Source organism: Neodiprion pinetum, chromosome 3, assembly GCF_021155775.2.
Source record: "Neodiprion pinetum isolate iyNeoPine1 chromosome 3, iyNeoPine1.2, whole genome shotgun sequence".
Lineage (NCBI taxonomy): Eukaryota > Metazoa > Arthropoda > Insecta > Hymenoptera > Diprionidae > Neodiprion > Neodiprion pinetum.
The window spans coordinates 8,297,543-8,317,967 of record NC_060234.1 but is presented as its reverse complement, the minus strand read 5'-3'; the positions used below and the strand labels follow the sequence as shown (position 1 = coordinate 8,317,967).

At 37.3% G+C, this 20,425-nt stretch overlaps 2 protein-coding genes across 2 annotated transcripts; one reads left to right on the top strand and one right to left on the bottom strand.

Moving 5' to 3' along the window:
- The first annotated feature begins 2,986 nt into the window (after positions 1–2,986).
- Positions 2,987–12,831, top strand: LOC124213522 (uncharacterized). The gene is made up of 10 exons (XM_046614871.2): positions 2,987–3,987; positions 5,219–5,598; positions 6,033–6,103; positions 6,186–6,438; positions 6,678–6,803; positions 6,901–7,320; positions 7,440–11,446; positions 11,576–11,702; positions 11,779–11,921; positions 12,128–12,831. The coding sequence occupies exons 1-10, from the start codon at positions 3,806–3,808 to the stop codon at positions 12,326–12,328; spliced, it is 5,910 nt and encodes a 1,969-aa protein (XP_046470827.1). The 5' UTR covers positions 2,987–3,805; the 3' UTR covers positions 12,329–12,831.
- A 1,791-nt stretch (positions 12,832–14,622) lies between these two features.
- LOC124214849 (DNA-binding protein HEXBP-like) lies at positions 14,623–17,709 on the bottom strand. The gene is made up of 11 exons (XM_046617553.2): positions 17,677–17,709; positions 17,460–17,498; positions 16,903–17,304; positions 16,731–16,829; positions 16,549–16,662; positions 16,358–16,474; positions 16,173–16,286; positions 15,989–16,099; positions 15,835–15,924; positions 15,568–15,723; positions 14,623–15,478 (listed from the first exon to the last, which is right to left on the bottom strand). Exons 3-11 carry the CDS (start codon positions 17,207–17,209, stop codon positions 15,450–15,452), a joined length of 1,137 nt encoding a protein of 378 aa, XP_046473509.1. The 5' UTR covers positions 17,210–17,304; positions 17,460–17,498; positions 17,677–17,709; the 3' UTR covers positions 14,623–15,449.
- Positions 17,710–20,425: the final 2,716 nt, after the last annotated feature.

The following is a 20,425-nucleotide window of genomic DNA, read 5'->3' as shown; positions in this document are numbered from 1 at the left end:
GAGAGATAGAAATATCGATTTTGACGTAAAATTTTTTCAGCACTAATACAAATAGAGTTTACGTCATCAGATGCAAAGTGCAAGTCTCCACGATTTTTTAGTTTAGTTAATTTGGAATTGCTGCTGTTATCAGTATTCCCTTCTATCATAGCAACGCACTGTTTACAATGAATTTTATTCTTTAATGAAAATACTGTAGAACCGCTAATATGTTTGACTACTTCATCGATATATTCTGTGGAACACCAACCTCCTTTTTTGGTATAATCATATCCAAATAGAGTACGAAGCAGGTTATGTTTGTGTCAACACCTTCGGCACGCCAGCGCATGCGTGATTAGACAAAGACAACCAGACTCCCCAGTTGTTCTCTCGCTTTCTATCGCGTGCTGGTTTTCACTTATGTGCGCTCCTGTGGCTGACGTACCTTATTCTTATATCTGTCTTACATACAGGACTGGCAACGAAGCCAATTTTCTACAGAGCGGCGTGATTCTCTTGTTGTCCGTGGTTTTTAGTGTTTGAAATAGCCATGTCGCAGCGCTGCTATCTAGGCATGTACGTGGGGTAGGGATGAAAATGTGCCACCGAAATTATATTTGAAATGAATATAACCTAAAATCAGCGCGTGCATCATACTCACGGTCTTAAATACGCGTGAAACGCTGTTGCGTTAAAAAAAAAAAAGATGGTTAAACCATGTGCGGTACCGCGGTGTAAAAAATTATCGAAATTGGTTAACCACTAAAAACAACACCGTTTCTTTAAATAACATACATTCATTTCATTTATTACCTTCGTAGATTTATTATTCGTACATACACGTGAAATTTATATTTTTTTTTTCTTTAAGGTAGTACCGTGATAGCAGCAGTCCTCAACTTCCAGAGAAATATCCCTTGTATAAAACATTATAACTAAAGTAAAAAGTAGTTGAGATACAGTACACCTTTGGGCTTCCTGTCATAGCATAGCATAGAAACGCAAGTATTCCATAACTTGATACGTAAACCACAAATTTCAATAATGACGGCTGAAAATAGGAAACGGCGATGATACTCTTTGCCTCTAGTCTCCATACATATATGTATTATTCATAATAATTATATCATACTAATATTTATATTAACTACTTGCATTCATAACAATTCATTACTTGTAATAACAATAATAATATTATTATTAGGTTGGCGCTGCATTGTGCTCACGTTGATTATCCATCCTTCGATCACAACGCTAACCCGGCGGCCACAAAGTGAGATAAATAACCGGCCGTGAAATGAACCACCCCACTACCTTTGTTGCCAGACCTGTATGTTAAGACCGTGGAGTCGACTCGTGTCGACTCTCGAAAACGAAGAAATGGAACATCACACTTTTGCGCGAGAGTTGATTGCACTAAAGAATCGCTGATTTTTACAGATAAATATACAGATAGTTTGTTTTATTCGTATAGTAATTAGTTATCTGTTTACAGTAACTTTCATTCTTGGTAGATGCAGTTTGATTAAATGCGTTTAAAGTTTGGTGAATCTGTGTTTATCGCGTCTATCAAGCGTCTTTGTTTGTCGTGTCTATTCAAGCGTCTTTGTTGGGTATTTGTGACCTTTTGGTTCCCGCGAACTTTTCCTTGTGCGGACTAGTGTGCTGTATGCGTGATGTTCAACTCTCATAAACTCACCATTCTAGCAGAGCCTTCCCGAGTCGACTTGTGTCGCCCACACACGGCGACACAAATCAAATGGAAAGCACTTTTAGCACGACTTGTGTCGAGTTGTGTCAGTAAATGGAAAGCACCCACTATAGAGATCAGAGTACTAAATATGTATGTATGTACACTTGGGGACAATGAATCTGAGACGACTAATTTTTGATGTGAAACATCTATAGCCGCACGTAAAACAGATTTCTGGCGTGGCGACGCAAGCCGTGGCGACGCGTCGCCGTGCGCAATCGACTGTGCATTGTATACTCCCGGAGTGTATACAGTGTTTTGTTTTTGTTTACTACAGTACACATAACCTGTGTTTTACTTGAAAACAAATTATTCTGATGATAAAATGTCTGACAGTAATAATTTAGACAGTGAAAGTGATCAGCCTCCTGCAAAAAAAGCAAAATCACCCGATGACACACTATCAAGTCATCAGTAAGTTAATTATATTTTTATAATTAAAGTGTGCATTTATCTGTGCATTAAGCACGCGTATATTTGGTGTGTTTTAACGCCAGTAAATGTAAAAATATACTGATTTTTATTTTAATTGATTATTAATTTTAATTAATTTTAATTTTTTTAAATTGATTATTAATTATAATTAATTTTAACTTTACAAAATGATGTCGATGTTTCACATCTGCCAGGCGTCCCGTGATGGCTCATTTTTTTACACTAGACAGTTATGTTGGCAACACAGAGAAACCTACAGCGTCATAGTCGGCTGAGCGCGAATCAAACTTAATCTCAATGAACATAACATAACCAATGATCGTCGAATCTAACTTTTGAATACCACGGGGATAATGACTTCTTGGATTGACACGTATTCTAAGGTTAGATTCGATGGTCATGGGTTATGTTACGTTTGTTGAGATTGAGTTTGTTTCACGCTCGGCCGACTATGGCGCTGTAGGTTTCTCTGTGTTACCAACATAACTGTCTAGTGGAAGAATTAGCCGTCTCAGATTCATCGTTCACAAGTGTACCTTGGTCATGAACCTAGAAGAGATAATGAAGAGGTTGCCTCGCTAAAATATAGTAGTACTGGAACACTCGCCGTAACGCAGCGTTGCCCGATAGAGTGTCGTCGAGTAAGTCCGTGGTCGAGAAGGATGGAAAATTGGGAGAAATCTGTCTGTCTCAGATACTTGTTTTTGATTGGCAACGAAAGAAATAGAGTTGGGAAAACACCATCTCTTTTTTCCTAATGGGAGCGTATTTCGATCTTTGTTCAACTTTTGCGTGGGTAAATACATTAAAGGGTATGTTCCGATATACACTGCGAGCACTGTTCAGTGCTCTTACTGGGGAGAAATTCGTTCCGTTATAGACGGACAGTATACAGTCGCAGTATCCTAGGGAAATATATGACGTCATAAATCGTCGCCATTTTTCTACTGTGAACACTGGTGCTTTCGAGGTAAGGTGCTCTCAGTGCTTTGATGACGTGATCAACAGCGTTCAGAAATTTAACAGCTTCCACTATTCATAATTATTATTATTGAATATTGTCATTTAAAAATATCGGCCGTTAAAAACAAAAATGGAAAATTTGAATAAATTGTGTTTATTGCAATGTGAAACAAATATTATGTATGAAATGAAAGTAACGCCAAAAAATGTCGATCACAGTATACTGTACTGCGTTCCGTTTTAAGCAGTAACCAGTATAGCTAACTATACAGGAACGGCTTCGCAGTATACTAAATTGACGACACACCTTACAGTGCTCGCAGTGTATATCGGAACATACCCATAGTGGCGATAGACGGGCGACATGTCTGTTGCACATGGTGCGCGTTCCAGTATTACCATATTTCAGTGGTTTCCCCAAAATACTCTGAACCTGCTCGGAGTACGTTAAAATGTTATAATCGAACGCGGCCTATCACTACAACGTTCGATTTATGGTCGAATTTGAATTTGAATTTTAGATTTAAATAATGTTTTAACTAACAAATTCAAGTGTGTAAAAGATCATACTATACTATTATATCATGCGTTGTTACGAATTCATCGACATTGACAATAAATTACTAATAACAAATAGTACTTTGAATGAATAGCGTTGCTAGAGAAACGTAAATGTATGTCATAACGAATAAGTGTAGTTTCGACAGAAACAATTTGACCCTGGCACTGATCATTCGCAACGTCAAAAAAATTTTAATAATTTCAAAAGTCTTGACAAAATTGCAAGTATTTGATCGAAAGATGTCAAAATCTTCAAAAACGTCAATACGAAGCTTCAGAAAATATGGATTGAGGTATGCAAAGAAATGTTATCAAGCATATATGCATGCTTTATTGGAGGTTATCGGAGGGATCAGTGGATAATTTTTAATAAGTATAAGTCATATACGTCATATCAATTTATAAACACTTTAAAGACGGATCTGTACAATTTATTCATTTTGAATGATAACATGTCAGTTCATATATATGTATATATATATATTAGACCTGTCCGTAAGAAGAGTAAAATCGAATTTCGATGGTCGCACCCCTCCAATTGGTTCGAAATAATTTTTAAAAAATGTATTTTTTTTCTCCATATTTACCCACCCCTAGAATGCCTTACTTTTTCTTATAAGAAAAGCATTAATTTTTCGAGGTTTTTAATCAAAAGTGCGTAATGAGTCCAAAAAAAAAATCGTGGATAATTTTCTAAAACAGCAAAATGAATATGAATATACCCCTTTAAAACGCCGCTTGGGAAATTTAGCTATGTTTATTTTTGACTCCGGTATCTGACTTTTGGTGCTGCAGGAAATTTCAAGCAGCGAATCCAAATTTTTGAGCGGTCAAGGAACTTACCCTCACGGAAAAAACCCCAAATTAGGTGTAAATTCATGCCCCTAACTTTTTTCTTATCGGAAATTAGCATTATCTATGAGTTGGGGGTACGAATTTACACCCAAGTGGGGGTTTTTTCCGTGAGGGTAGTAGGATTGGTCTTAAAGAAAAAGGAACTTCTTGACTCCAAATAATAAATAGAAATTCAAAAACTTCGATCACCTCCTCTTCTTTCTTATGAGAAGGGGGTCGTTTTGCTTTTTTAGAAAATTTTTTACGATTTGTTTTGAACCCAGTATGCATTTTTGATTAAAAACTTGAACAAAATCAATGATTTCTTTACGAGAAAAAGTAAAGCCCTCTAGGGGTGGGTAAATATGTAGGGGGAAAAATACATTTTTTTAAAATTATTTCGAACTAATTTGAGGGGTGCGACATTCAAAATTCGATTTCACTTTCCTGAAAGAGAGGTCTAATATATATGTATATATATATATATATATATTATTTTATATAATTTATATATATCTGTATAAATTTATGTAATGCATATTAACAAGGTCATTCGAATTCTTGACATTTTCTGTCAAAAAATGTCATCGTTTTGAATTATTGCGTTTGTTCCTAGGTATAAGCATTCCGATTTTAATTCGAATTTTTATAAGAATAAAATAATCTCGCATGAAACTTTGTTTAAAACAGGAAAAAAACTAAGGGTCTTAAGAACTTTCTAAAGCCGTACAATTTCTGTTGCGATATCAACAATCGCGACGAAGAGATACGCTATGATAAGCGAAATCTACCGTTCTCATCTTCTCTAATGGTGTTATCGCCAATTCAAGAATCTCCAACACTCAAGTTCCGCTATCAATTTACCGAACCAGCAGTAAACGCACGACGAAAAAGTAAATCGAAACTAGAAGAATCGGAGCTGGGTGAAAACCCAGGCTCGAAATCATGTGAACCATTGTTATGGTATCAAGAGGAAGAAATTGAAGTAGCCAAAAATCAATTTTGGTCTGAAAAGCAAAAGTTGTACAACGAGGAAGCAGATAAAAATGCACTCATTGGAGAGAAAAAAGGTATACTCCACGTATGGATGAACTAATTGTAAGGCGCTATACTTTTAGTTAGAGACAATTATTCATACGTGGTGAAACAATCTTCCGAGATAATACCCAAGCAGAAAATCTAAGTCTTAATTAAGCTTTTAATAACGTTTTTGAATAACGGAAAGACGTCTCGAAGTGTTGAAAAAATTAAAAGTACGGTATGATTAGTAGGATATAAGACCATTTTCAGATGTGTTCTGAAAACTTTTTCTTTCCTTATCGTTCTTTGCTATCTGGAATCATTGTTGATACCTCCTACAAACATTTAACCCTTGACTCCTTTGTTTTGTTATGTGAATGTTCATTGACACAAACATACAACATATTTCTTTCAATAAGCAAAGCTCACATAAAAGGAATATTCATTCTCTGAACTTCACCTAATTCGAAACCTTATCCTATAGTCAAGGAAAAGATGGGTTTAATGAAGGTTGCTACTGGTCCACGATGGTATCAAGATCTCTCAATTCCACAAGTATGAGTTACAGTCGCTTATTTTATCATTTAATTACTTGAAAGCCTACAGGATCATCAGGAAGTAAGAATACCACTGATAGAATATATTTTCTAAATGGTATAAGATGAAACAAGTACTGGCACTCGAAGCCACAATGACTGCTGATTATGAGGAGACGATAACTGTTAGAACACAAAAAGCTCTTGCAATCATTGGCGCAACATCTACCTTCTGTAAAATTGATCCTCCAGTTATAAAAAAGTTGCAGCGCAGAACTCAGCTTAAGCCGGTTCAATTCTTGCGAGAAATTTATAGAAGAGTTACTGGGCAGTATTTCGAGGAAGAAGAATATAGTTAGTTACGACATAATATTTCTCAATGCTACGATTTTGATTTTAAGTATCAAAAATAATACTTGCAGTTACTGAATAGATAGAAATGAAATTATTTAAGAGCGATGATTATTTTTCTAAGTAACATACCTAGAAAGCATACATTTTCATTAAATATTCGCCTATGTTTGAAATTTTATAAATATTGGAAATTATCCGAGAAAACGATAACTATTTTCAGAACAATGATTTGATTTTAGAAAAGTCTTACGACTGTAACGAGAGAATTATTCTATCAGCAATTGCATTGTTGGCACTACCTGATACCGTATTGGAATTGAACAACAGGTTACCTCCCATTTCAGAATCAGTATTTCCTCCAAAACGTAAACTATTTTTATTTTGTACTATATCACAAAATTGTACCACACATAGTATAAAGGATCGATCTTTCAATCTTGATTTTGAAAACACGTTTTACAGCTCTACCACCTCGAACGCCACTGCGTGGTTATAATGTTTATAAATCACCTTATATGGAGCCGCTCTCCTTGCCCCCTGACTGGGTAACGTATAGGAAATGCTTGGATAAATGGCGTGCAAAGTGCAAACTCGTATCAAGACCTAGAATAATTTTACCACAATTGAGAAAAGATAAACCGAACGATCGTCTCGACTTTGGGAATAAGACATACAGTCAGGCAAAGCTTGAGGATGTTGTAAGCTCGCAAAAAGAACAAATACTGGGAAATGAGGCTAACTTAACGGAAGCTGACGTTAAGGGTGTAAAAACACTGTTTGATTTCTCTACTCTAATATTCCCGGAGAATGATAAGCAGACGTTCGACTTTACACTCTCGGGATTGGGAGAAGAACCTGGACCAGTTAATTATGAAATATGCGGTATAAAATTTTTAACTCAATGTTAAGTAATAGTTATTAGACCAAAATGTGAAATAGTTTATATGCCGGGTAAATGTTCGTAACACGAGACTCTAGATCATTATTCAATACTATTATAGGTACTCTGAATCCATCTTTCCCGAAAAGAAAGTCATGGCTAGGAGAAAAGGAAGCTCATTATATAATATCGGGTATATCGGAGCACGAGAATCCCCCAACTTGCCCGGTTACCTATGTGATGACAGGAGTTTCTTGCGTCACTCCAAACAACAGCGACGAACAGTTTTTCGCGGAATTAAAACTTGGTGATGGTCCAAAACGAGTTTACCCTAGAGGTAGAAAAAATTTATCCAAAAACTGGCAAGAATGGTTACAAGATGCAGATGAACAGTTTTTGGAGGTTGAAAAAGAGGCCAATAAGATCATAAAAAGTGTCGAAGCAACGATGAGACTTGTCATTCCGAAAGGACGTTGCGATGCTTGTTGCTCTTGCAGACAAACAAAAAAGACTGATTTGAAATCGCGCGCAACAAAAACTCCTTACATGGTGATTGACAGTATTGCAGAAGGTGACAATCAGAACAGATACATTGTCGGATCTCTGGCCATGCATTCTCCGGGTCCTAGTCCCGCAGAGTCAACGGTGAACCTCTTAGAAGTGGTCGCGTCTAACGAGACGGTGCAGAAAAAACTTTTGATCAACGGCATCACTAGCGAGAGTGGAGAAACAACATATTATATTTCGGGTGTCACACAGGAGACTCAGCATATTCCGAGAAAAACAATTATCACAGAAAATTCTCCGAAGCCGCTACGGAACGTTCCGCCGTGTGCTTGTACCATTGAGCAGATGTTTAATGAAGGAAAAACACCGAGCGGAAGTGGAGATGATATACCTCATACTAAGAAGGAAGGTGTTTGTTGCGGGCATAAATACCGACCGAATGAGCTGCCTGCTATCACGTGTAACAAATATCCTGGTGACAGGTCTTGCAGACGCAATCCGTTCGATAATAAGCTGAAGAGAGCTATGCTATCCAGAACCGAAACCCCGTGCTGCGATGAAGCCGATGGGCCGTCAAAAGAGAAAAAAATGTTCACTTTGCCGAATTTTGCGCCATGCGGGGACGAAGACGGTATGGCAATTTGCGGGGGACCGTGGGGTGCGAAAAATGTTCCCGATCCGAAGGTCGTTGCAGCACGAGAGGCTGAGGCAAAGCAGATATTAAAGGCACCTCCGTGTGGAGATACACCTGGTAGAGCAGTTTGCGGAGGTCCTTGGGGCGCTATAAATCCTTCACCAAAGATACGTAAGTCGGGTGACGATGAAGAAGAAGACGAGGAGGATGAAGATGAGAAGAGTGAAAAAAACGAGCAGTTGAGCTCGAGGGAGCAAGCAAAATTAGCGAACGAAGCTAAAGCCAAGACAGAAAAGTTAAGAAGGGAACAATTAAAACGTGACAACCTTTGTTCGGCTAGATTTGAAGATAAGCTTAGTGATAAAGCTGATGGTAAACGATTCATGGTGAAAGAAGCACCACCCGTCTATTGTGATTTTGATAATGAATGGAACAGAACGCGTACTGCTCCCACCACAAATCCATGGAAAAATGAGTATGAAAAGTCTCTGAAATTAACACAAGCAATAAGAGAATCTTCCGACGGTCACAAGATCGACAGACGAGGTGATAAGGAGGGAGGAAATTCATTGAAACGAAAACAAAGAACGGAAGGTAATACTGAATCAAATTGTTTTGGCAGGAATCAATCTCTAAAAGAGGATACAAACAATATGAGGTCCAATATTAAAGGATACGGCGTAAAGACAAAAGATAATGTTGAAATGATTTACAGTGGTAAACAGGCGTCAAAAGGTCAGCCTCGCTTAATCAATTCGAACGCAGTTACCAATGGTCAACAATCTAATGCCAAAAGCGGACCTCTGGCAAGTGACCGTGTGAGAACTAACTCGCCTACTTCTAACAAAAACCGAATAGGTTCTTCGAAAGAAAATCGAATAACTCGTAAGGCCGAAGGTTTAAAAAAGGCCAACGTTTCTTCTGCAATCAAAAAATCACAACCAACTAAAGAATTTGTTAACTCCAAAAAGGTACAAGATGTTGACAAACTGAAAAAAAAACGCACTCAGAGTTCCGAAAAACGTAAAGATGGTAGAAGCAAACCATCGATGAAAAATAATTGCAGCAACGAAACAGATAAGGACCGGTTGAAAAAAATTACAAAGCTTCAAAAATCATCACCCCAAAAATCTCTCAGACATGAGCGTGACGTCACATCCAAAAAACATAAAACTGAAATAACTCCTGGCTCTTCGTCATCTGCTCCACAGGCTCAGGCAACTTTGAGAGTAGGCAAAAAATCTGATCAGTACAAAGTAGAACCTGCAATAATTCCAAATGAACCACGTATGCCTTGCCAAAGACAGGATACACAATCCGACAGCGAGTCGGACAATTGCGGGTGTTCAGACGAGGGGGAAACTAGTATGAACAATAAAATCCTTAAAGCAAAAGAGGGTCCATTTGGGTGGAGAACTATATCCCAACAAGCACTTCCACGAGAGAAGACTTTGGTATATCTTGTGGAACCACCTGATCAAGTAGATATGGTAAAAGTACGAGAAGGTGGGCGACCATGTAAATGCAGAGAAAACAGAAACAAAAAAAAAATTCTCATTTATAATATTGGAGGAGCAGTTAGCGTTTCAAAGGGTGGCAGAAGAAATGACCGGCCCCAGCTCATAGAAGGAGTAACTTATATAACACCTCCGCAAAGCCCTAGAAACAGCAGTGAATACATCCCTGAGTACGAACTCTTTGAATCCCCCTACAAAATGTGCGAACGAAAAAGATCTGACCAGGATCTAAAATATATAGATGAAATCTCGACTCCCCAAGGCCTGTCACCAAAGAAAGAAACTAACGTGGAATCGTGTGCGTGTCGCGATGAACTTGAAGAGTGTACTGTAAAGAATTTACCTACAAAGAAAACAGAGCAACGCACAGATGATCCAAAAGCAAAAAAGCGGTCTTCAGCTCTGAAGGATGACGGCTTGATTGATTACTTTACTAGTTGTCAAGACGCGGTACCTTGTTGGTTGAAGTGCGCAAAGTTTTCGAAAGCTGGTTGTTGCGCGAAGCCAAAATTGTTACAGGTAAAAAAGCCCGTATGTGAATGCCGGTATGAGAGACGGGTAGTAAGAAGGGAAGAAGAGAAGCAAAAATGGTTTGATCGCCAACAGCGTTTAAGAACAGCCAAAAAACAGCCATACATGCAAGTCGCAGGAACATCGAGGCCAATGGGGCATGATACGAAGCTCATCATTTCATCAGTAAAAAAAGTTCTGCGGGACGGTGAGTTCATTCCAGAAGCCCAGTACTGCGTTAGTGGAGTGGCCGAAAATTATGCTATGGGACCTCCTCAGCATATTGTTCCCGGTATTACGATGCAGAGCCCTTTGGTCACCCCGGAACCTAGCAAACCAGATATTCTTTGCATGTGTGGACACAGGCATTGGTCTCCGACAGAAATTAAAGCAAGTGAACTGGCGCCAGAAGGTCTTGCTGTACGCACAAAGGGCGACTATCCGTGTAGAGGAAGAGAGCAGTGGAAGGAGATTCCTAATGATATTAGTAAGAGCATGGAGGAGTCACTGGGCATTGATGATAGTGAACCTTATGTGGCCTACCATAGCTGCGCTGATGGTGGCTGGGGTTGTAGCTCGATCGCTGACAACGGTGGACAATTGGATGAGATGAAGAAACGGAAACTGCAGATTAATATAGCTGAAAATGAAGTTCGTAACTCAAATCGTAGTGTAAAAAAAGCGAAGTTAAATGCAAAAAAAATTCCTCAAAGTGTAACTGAAAAAGTAAAAACTGAAAATACCCAAGTGAGCACTAGTAAGAATAAGAGTAAAATGAAAAAAACGATTATAACGAGAATGGAAGAATTTGAAAATGCGGAAAAGCAGCAATACCATTCACAAAAAATTGCCTCATTAACAAATAAGACCCCAAAGCTAAATACAGACCCTACTCAAGGTAACTCGGAGCAGGATAAATCAACTTCAGAAACTAAAAGAGATTTACATGAATTGATGAAGGTAGACTATGCGCGCTTTCTACATTCCTGCTTATTGTTAGACACGATGAAATTGAAGATAAAATTTCTTGAAAATGATAAGTTGTTGTGGTCAAACTGATCTAATCCTAATAAATAAAAAATATTTCAGGTTGAATTGCAAAAGATGGCAAGCGAAGATTTCATCCTAGCTAAACTGCCCGAGTGTTGGTTGATACCTCAGTTGAGATCCTGGATTGAATATCGAGAAGGAAAAGTTATCACTGACAGGATGAAGAGTGGGATATTTATTAAATATCTTAATCGTGTTTAACCATCACAATAGTGGTATTATATTACTTCTATTATTCTCAGACAAATTAGGTGACATTTCGAGAAAAAGGTGGGGCATGATGCAGCAAATCAAACAACACAGTATTCCGCTACCATCACTGCAGTTAACTCCGTTTGAAATTGCTACAATGACTTTTGACAGAGCGGTAGAAATGAAAGAAAAGGTATGGCTACTTTTAACAAATAAAATACTATTTTAATGCTAATGCTAAATAAATTAAGCCCCATGCTTATTACCATTCAAAATCATTTACTTCTACGTAACTAACTACGTAAGATGCGTGGTTGCGAAGCCCGTTGGCTGACAAATTGTTAAATTTAAATTGTTGTAGTTCGAAAGTAATACTACGTAATCTAATATTTTTATCAGATTTCAGTCATCAAAAGAAAGTACTACAGTCAACTACGCAAGATGCGTGTTTGTGAAGCCCGTTCATACTGGCCTACAATGGAGTTTGGAAAGTTCCCGAGCCTTAGCTTTAAAGAAGCGTTCTTCACTTATATGGCTGGAAAAGAGGCTGATGGACACGTATTCAGGCCGTGGAAATTAGAAGATTCTAAAAATCATTAACGTTACTAGTTATCAACTAGTATAACGAAGCAGTACTCTTACTTCCTAACCGAATATAGTATTTACTAGAACTAAATAAGTGACCATATTATTCATACACCAACTAATAAGCTATGTATACGTAATTCTCTTACAGTTTATATTGCTCCAAATATTTGGTGAATTTTTCGAATAACTTTACCTGTTGTCACATGAGAAGTGCCTGTAAATTTTCTGTAAATGATCCTATAATCTAGTGATTGTAAATAAGTACTCCACGAATCTCCAATAAATGAAACTGATACGAAAAACAAAAACGACACATGTGAAGATAGACAATTCGTCAGTTACAACTGGAGGGGTTAATCTGCACTCTTGAAATCTGGTAGTTTGTAAGAAATCAGAATTGAACCAGATTAACTCACAATCAGATAATAAATGAAATGTTACTGTGGCTCTGCATTCGATGTGTAACACTGAAGTAATCTAAGGGGATAAAACGAGTGTAAATTTTATATCGAAAGGTTGAGTCATGTACATAAATAATTTAAAAAAATATTATTTCAGGAAACTTTTTTCTGTTTATCTTTCACGACAAATTTTCAGATCCTGGTCATCCTGGACATTTGTCATCATGATCGTGTTGAAAAATTTCCAATAATCGATCACTGAAATTTTCGATACGACTTTTTTACGATAAGTTTAAACAAAGCGTTAATTCCCCCTGAGAATAGTTTTCTCCGATCCACATGTAGCGGTTCGGTGAATTGTCGACTGTTAAAGAGAACTGCCGGAAACAAAATTGATTAATACGGAGCAATGTTTTTTCAGAACATTTTCTAGTTTAACGTGATATAAAAATCGTCATGGAACTTCACAAATTATATATATATATATACCACTATGCTTGTATTTTCTGGGGCAATGATCGAAATATCAATTAGATTAAAAGGCCGTTGGCCGATAAGTATATCGAATCGGCCCCAGAAGAGTATCAGGCTCATTATTTCAGGGAATGTTGGTACTATTGAGGTACTTTTATTCTGCAAGTTTCAGATCTCTATCCATTACTGTTTCTGAATAAATCGAAAAATACTGAAAATCAGGGAAAAATTGTTATTCTCAGAAAATTATGAATCGATTGATCTGAATACCGGATATGTTTTAGGGGGTGATAGTATCTTCTGGGACAAAAAATAAGAGCGATATCGGTTCATAGGATCCTTAAAAAAAACTAGTTTTTTTCTTTAATTTTAATTTTTAACCATGTTATGATTACGGAACAATTATGGGCTTTAATGCTACTATGTGAAAAAAATCACGTCATCAAACCATGCAATCTCAACTTGCACATCCTCGGAGTCTGACTTTTTTTCTATTTTTTGGAAATTTTAATCCAATTGATATTTCGATCACTACCCAAGAAAATACAAGCATAGTACGTATATAATTTGTGAAATTCCATAACGATTTTTATATCACGTTAAACTAGATATAAGCGATATATGTATGTATTTAATAAACAAAATCGCGAATGACATAAAGTCGAATCAAACCGATATCACCCCACCTGAAGTATAAGCGTTGTTATGTTTGATGACATAGAACTTAGACCAAAATCTTAAATGACAGACGTGTAAGGCGAAATCACGTCGGAACTACGCCATTACTCAATAAGAACAGGAAACTGCGAATAGACAGAAAGGCACGTCAAGAATTACTCAACGCCGATTATACAGCTAATATGAGTGTGATATTAAGAATCGGACAATATATCGGGTGTATTCAATGGAAAGAAGAGGGTTTTGCGTGAAAAGTGTTTGCACATTTTTTACTGTCCCACAAATCAGTAAAAAGTGTACTGAAAAGGCATAAGTACAATCAAATAATCTCATCGAAAATTTGAAGATACAAGGTTGTATGTAGGAGTTTCCTTGGAAATTTCCCGTGAAAGTTTTACGAAACCCATAGTTTCCTATAAAAATCTCACCTACGAATTGTTAAAACTCCCAGAGAGGTTTCTCTCTGAAACTCCCTGCAAATTCGCAATGCGTCATAAACTTTGCATAAATTTTCCAAAGTACCATGACAAACCCATAATTTTCGCGGAGAAGTTCAGTACCCTGGTTCAAATAATTTTTTTTTAGATATCCTCGACAATGAAGCAGGCACAGCAAATTTCTAATATAGAGAGGCATAACAACGGGAGTTTGCACGACTCGTTGCATTTTCCGAAATAGTTTCGTGGAAGCTATCGTACCAATTGGAAAATTTTGAGACCACAATTGTAACATACATCAATAAACTATCACACATTTGTAAGTATAATTTTATTTTATTCATATATTTCATTTTCCAAAAATAAAAATCACTACTTTTCGTTTGGTTAGTTTTTAGAGAAAAATTAATAACCAATGACCATAAGGTTGCATAAAGAAAAGGAAAAAGTAAACCTATTACTCTAGTTTTAGTTTTAGTTGTTAAAAATACATAAATGCTTTATGATGCAAATCAATATTCACGTTGTTCATTATGTATTAAAGAAAAAAAGCATAAGCAATAACAATTGTAAAAAAGTAATGATGAAACGTATCGTTTTAGGCTTAATAGAACAATTGATCATCAATAGTTGACAAGAGAAATAAGTATGGATGTATCACTTTAAGCTCGATTTTAAGCTTGATATAGTTTTTAAAATGATATATAGATGCGAGTTAAAATTGAATTACTTATCTTATGTTAAAGATAAAAAGCATAATTCGTAAACATTGGAAACCAATAGAAAGAGAGGAATAATTAAACATATCGTTTTACGATTGATATTCAAATATCTAACAATCGTTAAAAAAAAAAGGAATAACTCTGGATATATTGTTTTACACTCAACACTTATAGCTGTTAAAAAATACGTCAAAGTATTCCAATGTGAGGTATTAATCTGTTTTCGTTATATGTTGAAAAAAAAGAATAAGCAATAACTATTAAAAAACAAGGAAAAATTAAACGCATCGTGTTACGGTTGACAGAACAACAGAAGTGATACCTGTTAAAAAAAAAAAAAAACAACCGATAAACAAACGTATCATTTTACGCTTGACAGTTGTAGATGTTAAAATAATACGTCGATGTCTTGGAATGTGAGTTAGCCTGAGCACGTTCTTCGATTATGTCCTAAAAATGAAAGTAATACACAATTAATACAGTATCTTACCGACAATATTGAATTTCTGAGGATGAAGTAATTGATAAGGTACTCATACCTGAATCACCACAATTGCCACACGTATAACTACGACGACCACCCCCGGAGTAAGATGGTGATGGAGATGAGTACGACAGTGAAGGAGGTGTGTACAAGTACGAAGGTATGAAAGCGGACGTTAACGAATTGCTGCGACAAGTTCTACTGTTGTGACCTGACACAAAAAAGTAAAAATAGATTAATTTTTCTCATCTTGATTTGTGATATTAATCATTATCAATATGATAATGATAGCGATAGTTGGTGAAGATATCTGAGACTATACCTTCATTGCCACAGGTGCTGCATCTGGGAGAGGCTCTTGCCGAAGGTGTTGGTGTTACAGAATTGCGGGAACACGTTGATCTATTATGACCTGCAAATAAAGTAAGTTTTAAGACATTAATTTTATACATGATCTATACTTTATCATGAAGTACCTTCTCCTCCACACAATCCACACGTATATGATCTGGCAGGAATACTCATAGCAGCAGGTTTGGGCGTTGAAGGAACTGATTTCGACCATGGGCATGTTGTTATGTTGTGTCCTAAGTTCACGAAGCAATTTTTTATATACATTGCAAAATCATACCTCGTTAATCAATATAAGTTTGATTATACCTTCCTTGCCACATCCTCCGCATTTATATATCTTTGGAGTTATAGGGGTCTGAACACTAGATTTCGACGCAGAAACAGCTGATTTATTCATCTGACAGGTCGTTCTGTTGTGCCCTTAAAGTTAAAGAAAATCTCTCCGTTTTATCATTATTACATGTTATTGACTGATTCGACTTTATTTATACCTTCTGCACGACATATTCCACATTTTCGTGATATCTTTGGAATTTGAATAGGTCCAGCAGGAGACTTCGATGCAAAAGTGACAAATTTATTCAGTGGACAAGAAGTTCTGTTGTGTCCTGAAATTTAAAACCAATTTTCAAGTTACATTGTTAGTTATATTTTGGTGATCAATTTGTCCAATTTTTTATACCTTCGTCACCACATGCACCACATCTGTATGACCTTTTGGGAGTTTTAGTGATTCTTACGAATTTTGGTACGGAAGTGACTGGTCTGTTTAGCAGACACGTTGTTCGGGTATGTCCTGAATCATTAAAACAAATTTTTATTTATTGCATCAACATTATTCATTTCATCTGATAAGTTTAGTACCTTCTTTACGACAAACTCCACACTTGTACGTTTTTTTAGGAGTCGGAGTCGTTGGTGGAGTGTAAAGATGTGTTAATGGATGCATTGAATTCTTGTATTCTAAAAAAATTCTATTATTAAATGTACTATTCTTGTGTAATTATAATATATTCGTGTATTCATATTTTGTTACCATGTTGATCGTCTGATGCATGGGGCACTCTCTCATCATCAACCTGCTGCTTGGAAAGCAGGAATTTATTGTAGATCTCAATCAATGTTTCTAATTTATCCTTTGCCATTACTTCCTTTAGCACAGTTTTTTCACTCTCATTTGTCGCAATATCAGGAGTATCTAATGGAATATCTTGGCTCCTAATTCCATCTTCAACATAATTCCAGAGATGAGATACTCTTAACAAAGCTTCGGCTTTCAGTCGCACAGTTTTATAATTGTCTTTAGTTAATTCGTCAAAAACCACTGCCGTTGAATCGACCATTTTTCTCTTTGATACACAACTGAAGAAGCTTATTCTTGGGAATCCCCGAACACAATAGATACCAGGTCCGAAGAAGCACCTGGTCAGAGTATATACTGCGTCACAAAATGTGTACCATATATGTATATAAGTTTAACGGTAATGTAGCGCAAGAATTGATATGAGGGTATTTGCAAGTCACGATGATAATTGTGCATGTCGGTATTAGTCTAAGAATTATATATTATATTATTATTCAACTCGGTAATACCTTGTCTACACGCCCAGGCCAGCCCCCTGACACTCACCACTGCTAGTATACTAATGAATTGTACACGTTTTGTCCCCGTTTTTTAGTTCCTCTACGTGGCGCTAGTAGACTTCTGACACGCTCGTTGCCCTCGCCGATCGCGCGCGAGCTTGTCAGACAACTACTAGCGCCACTAGTGGTGGAGATTGGCGGCAAAATTGAGGGACATTTTGCGAACCACTTTTAGCAGCGTGTGTCAGAGGGCTGGCCCAGGCTTAACTCTGTCGACCACGGACTAAACAACAAGTATACTTTATTGCTTATCAATCAGGCTGTACTTAAGTATCGATAGATATCTGAATAAGCTGTTTTTATCACTTATCTTTTTACGAACCGAAATTTACACAATTTTTTTATCACCGTCTTACCGTGGCAAATAATTATGATCGACCAATACTATCGATATCTATCAATATTACCAAGGGGGCCTGAAATAAGTCCGTGCTCTGAAATGAGTTTAACCTCCGCGCGGCTCTCTATTTTGTTTTCGGTATTGACAACTAATCGTTCCATTCAGTATTGATTTGCGATTTCGAAAAATGCGGCTTTTCGCTTGTTACTGGGGCAGCAATTTCTCCTGCAACATTCGACCAGCTGACCGATAACTTTTCGACCGACGTCCGGAGTAGCCGTTGTCGTTACCTTCACGATTTTTTTCTCCAGGGCTTCTTAGAAATTAGGTGGATCCTTGTATGTACTTCTAAGTCATGCTCTACACAAATGAATTCAACGGATTCACATCCGCTGATCGTAGTGGCCAAGCGATCGGCGTCTACGGCATATCTTATACCTGTCCTGAAATCTGTCATTCACAAATTACCATTATCAACGAATATCTCTGCTCTACGTTTAAGTAGACGATTATTTAGCAGATCTGGAAGCTTGTTTTTAAGAAACTTCAGGTAAGTTCTTTAATACCATCTTGCGCGTAAAAAGCAGAGACCAATCTGTCGTACGAATAACCCCGCATTGATTGAATGTATAATCAACCCATAATGCTCGCTGAATCATTGATTGGTCAAATATTCCATATGAATTTTTCCGAACAGTCATAAAACAGGTCTCCACTTATGAAGTTCAAAATCAAGCCAATGTGATGATAGGAATTTATGTCTGTATTGAAGAACTATTAAGCAAGCTTTCCAACTCGTCATCCAACATGCTGCAAAAACACATTGATAATCCATCGAACTTGATGGCTCGACTTACGAACATTGCGTGGATTTCATTTAGCCCAGTGATAAACGTTGTGGACGTTTAACATTCCGTCCAGATCGAAATTCTACTTATGTGCAAACAAGATATGAAACATGAACAGCGGTTCCGCTTTATGCTGCTGTAATGCGTTGTCGCAAGAATTTATTCTTTCCGCATGGTCTGACCCATACAGTGATTGAACCTTTGCTAAGAATGGAAGACTAACTGATTAAACCCAGATTATTCAGAAATAATTCTTCGAGTACTACTTTCCGGGTAACTAAAAATCTCAAATGAAGCTGATTGACCGCGAATTCAAAGTTGCAGTGCACAGAAAAAAGAAGAATGGAAAATTCACAGTTTTTTATGTAACGTAGCGCTTCGAAAGCAACTTGAAAAATCAAAGTTTCAGGTGTAAATTTTACATTTTCTGTCGAAATTACATATTAAAAATGTGAAATTACATTTGTAACTGTAAGAATTCATTTTTAAAATTGAATTCATAAAAATGTTATCTCAAACTGTAATTTTTCCAGTTTTATTTACGAAGCGCCACTTATTACAATTATAATTTTTCCATTTTTTCCGTGTAGTTACTCATTATTCAGATCATAGATTAACGACTTTCAGACATTTTCAATATATTCTGCTGAAGTAAGTTCAAAGTCTTTCATTTTCAATCGAATTCGTATTTATTTTACACCCGTTGTGTACGGAAAGTCATACGGCTGCATAGCAACTCGAGAGTCAATTGTTATAAACAACGCGCTTTGACTGGCAACTGGCAAATTTTGCTCATATTGTCTTCGGCATCGCTCGAGTACAAATCTCTTTACGATGGATTTTTCAAATCGCGAGATGTACGATATGGTGCTGATGATGGGAAGGTGTGACAACGTTGCGGGGGACGCAGCTCGCGAATACGCGGACCGGTATCCGTTGAGGCGGCATCCGTCCGCGAAGGTCTTCCGCCGCTTGGAGCGAAGCCTGTGCGAAACTGGCAGCTTCGTCCCGGATCGTTCTAACGCTGGACGTCCGATATCCAGACGGACGGTGCAGTTCGAGGAACGTATCCTCGACGATCTTGACAGAGCGCCTACTAAAAGTACTCGGGGTTTGGCGGCGGAACACGAGACTGATAAGTCAACCGTACACCGGGTCTTGCGAACTAACGAGCTGAAACCATTTCACTCGCAAAAGGTTCAAGCACTGCACGGTCCAGACCGTGTGGCAAGAACCGCTTTTTGCGAGTGAATATTGGAGCAGCATCAAGCAGACCCGATGTTCATATTTAACATCTTATTTACGGATGAGTCGAATTTTGATCGCGACGGGGTTTTCAACACCCACAACATCCATCATGGGGCCGAAGAAAACCCGCACAATGTTCGGGAATCAAGCCACCAAGTTCGCTGGAGTATCAACGTGTGATGTGGCATGCGAGGCGACGAGTTGGTAAGCTTGTTTGATAATGCATGGAAACAGATATAATTTGCTACAGTTTTATTGCTTGACTTTGAAAAATGTCATTAAAGACGTGTTTTATTGCTTTTGATGAAAATAACTTTGTTGAATCACTACAGTCAACATATTTTATCAATAATTATAATATTTGAGCAATCAGTGATAGAGCAAGGATTATAGTTTAATTATGCAATCACACAATACGGGGTAATTTTTGACACAGAATGGTCCCTGCGTTTTACCGGCAAGATTGGATGGAAACTCGT

Coding starts and splice junctions, on each gene's coding strand:
- LOC124213522 (XM_046614871.2), top strand. CDS start 3,806: ATGTATGTCATAACGAATAAGTGTAGTTTCGACAGAAACAATTTGACC. Junction 6,439..6,677: donor TTTCGAGGAAGAAGAATATA/GTTAGTTACGAC, acceptor ATTTGATTTTAG/AAAAGTCTTACGACTGTAAC. Junction 11,703..11,778: donor TATCACTGACAGGATGAAGA/GTGGGATATTTA, acceptor TATTATTCTCAG/ACAAATTAGGTGACATTTCG.
- LOC124214849 (XM_046617553.2), bottom strand. CDS start 17,209: ATGGTCGATTCAACGGCAGTGGTTTTTGACGAATTAACTAAAGACAAT. Junction 15,724..15,834: donor CAGCACCTGTGGCAATGAAG/GTATAGTCTCAG, acceptor TTTTTGTGTCAG/GTCACAACAGTAGAACTTGT. Junction 15,479..15,567: donor TGGCAATTGTGGTGATTCAG/GTATGAGTACCT, acceptor TTTCATTTTTAG/GACATAATCGAAGAACGTGC.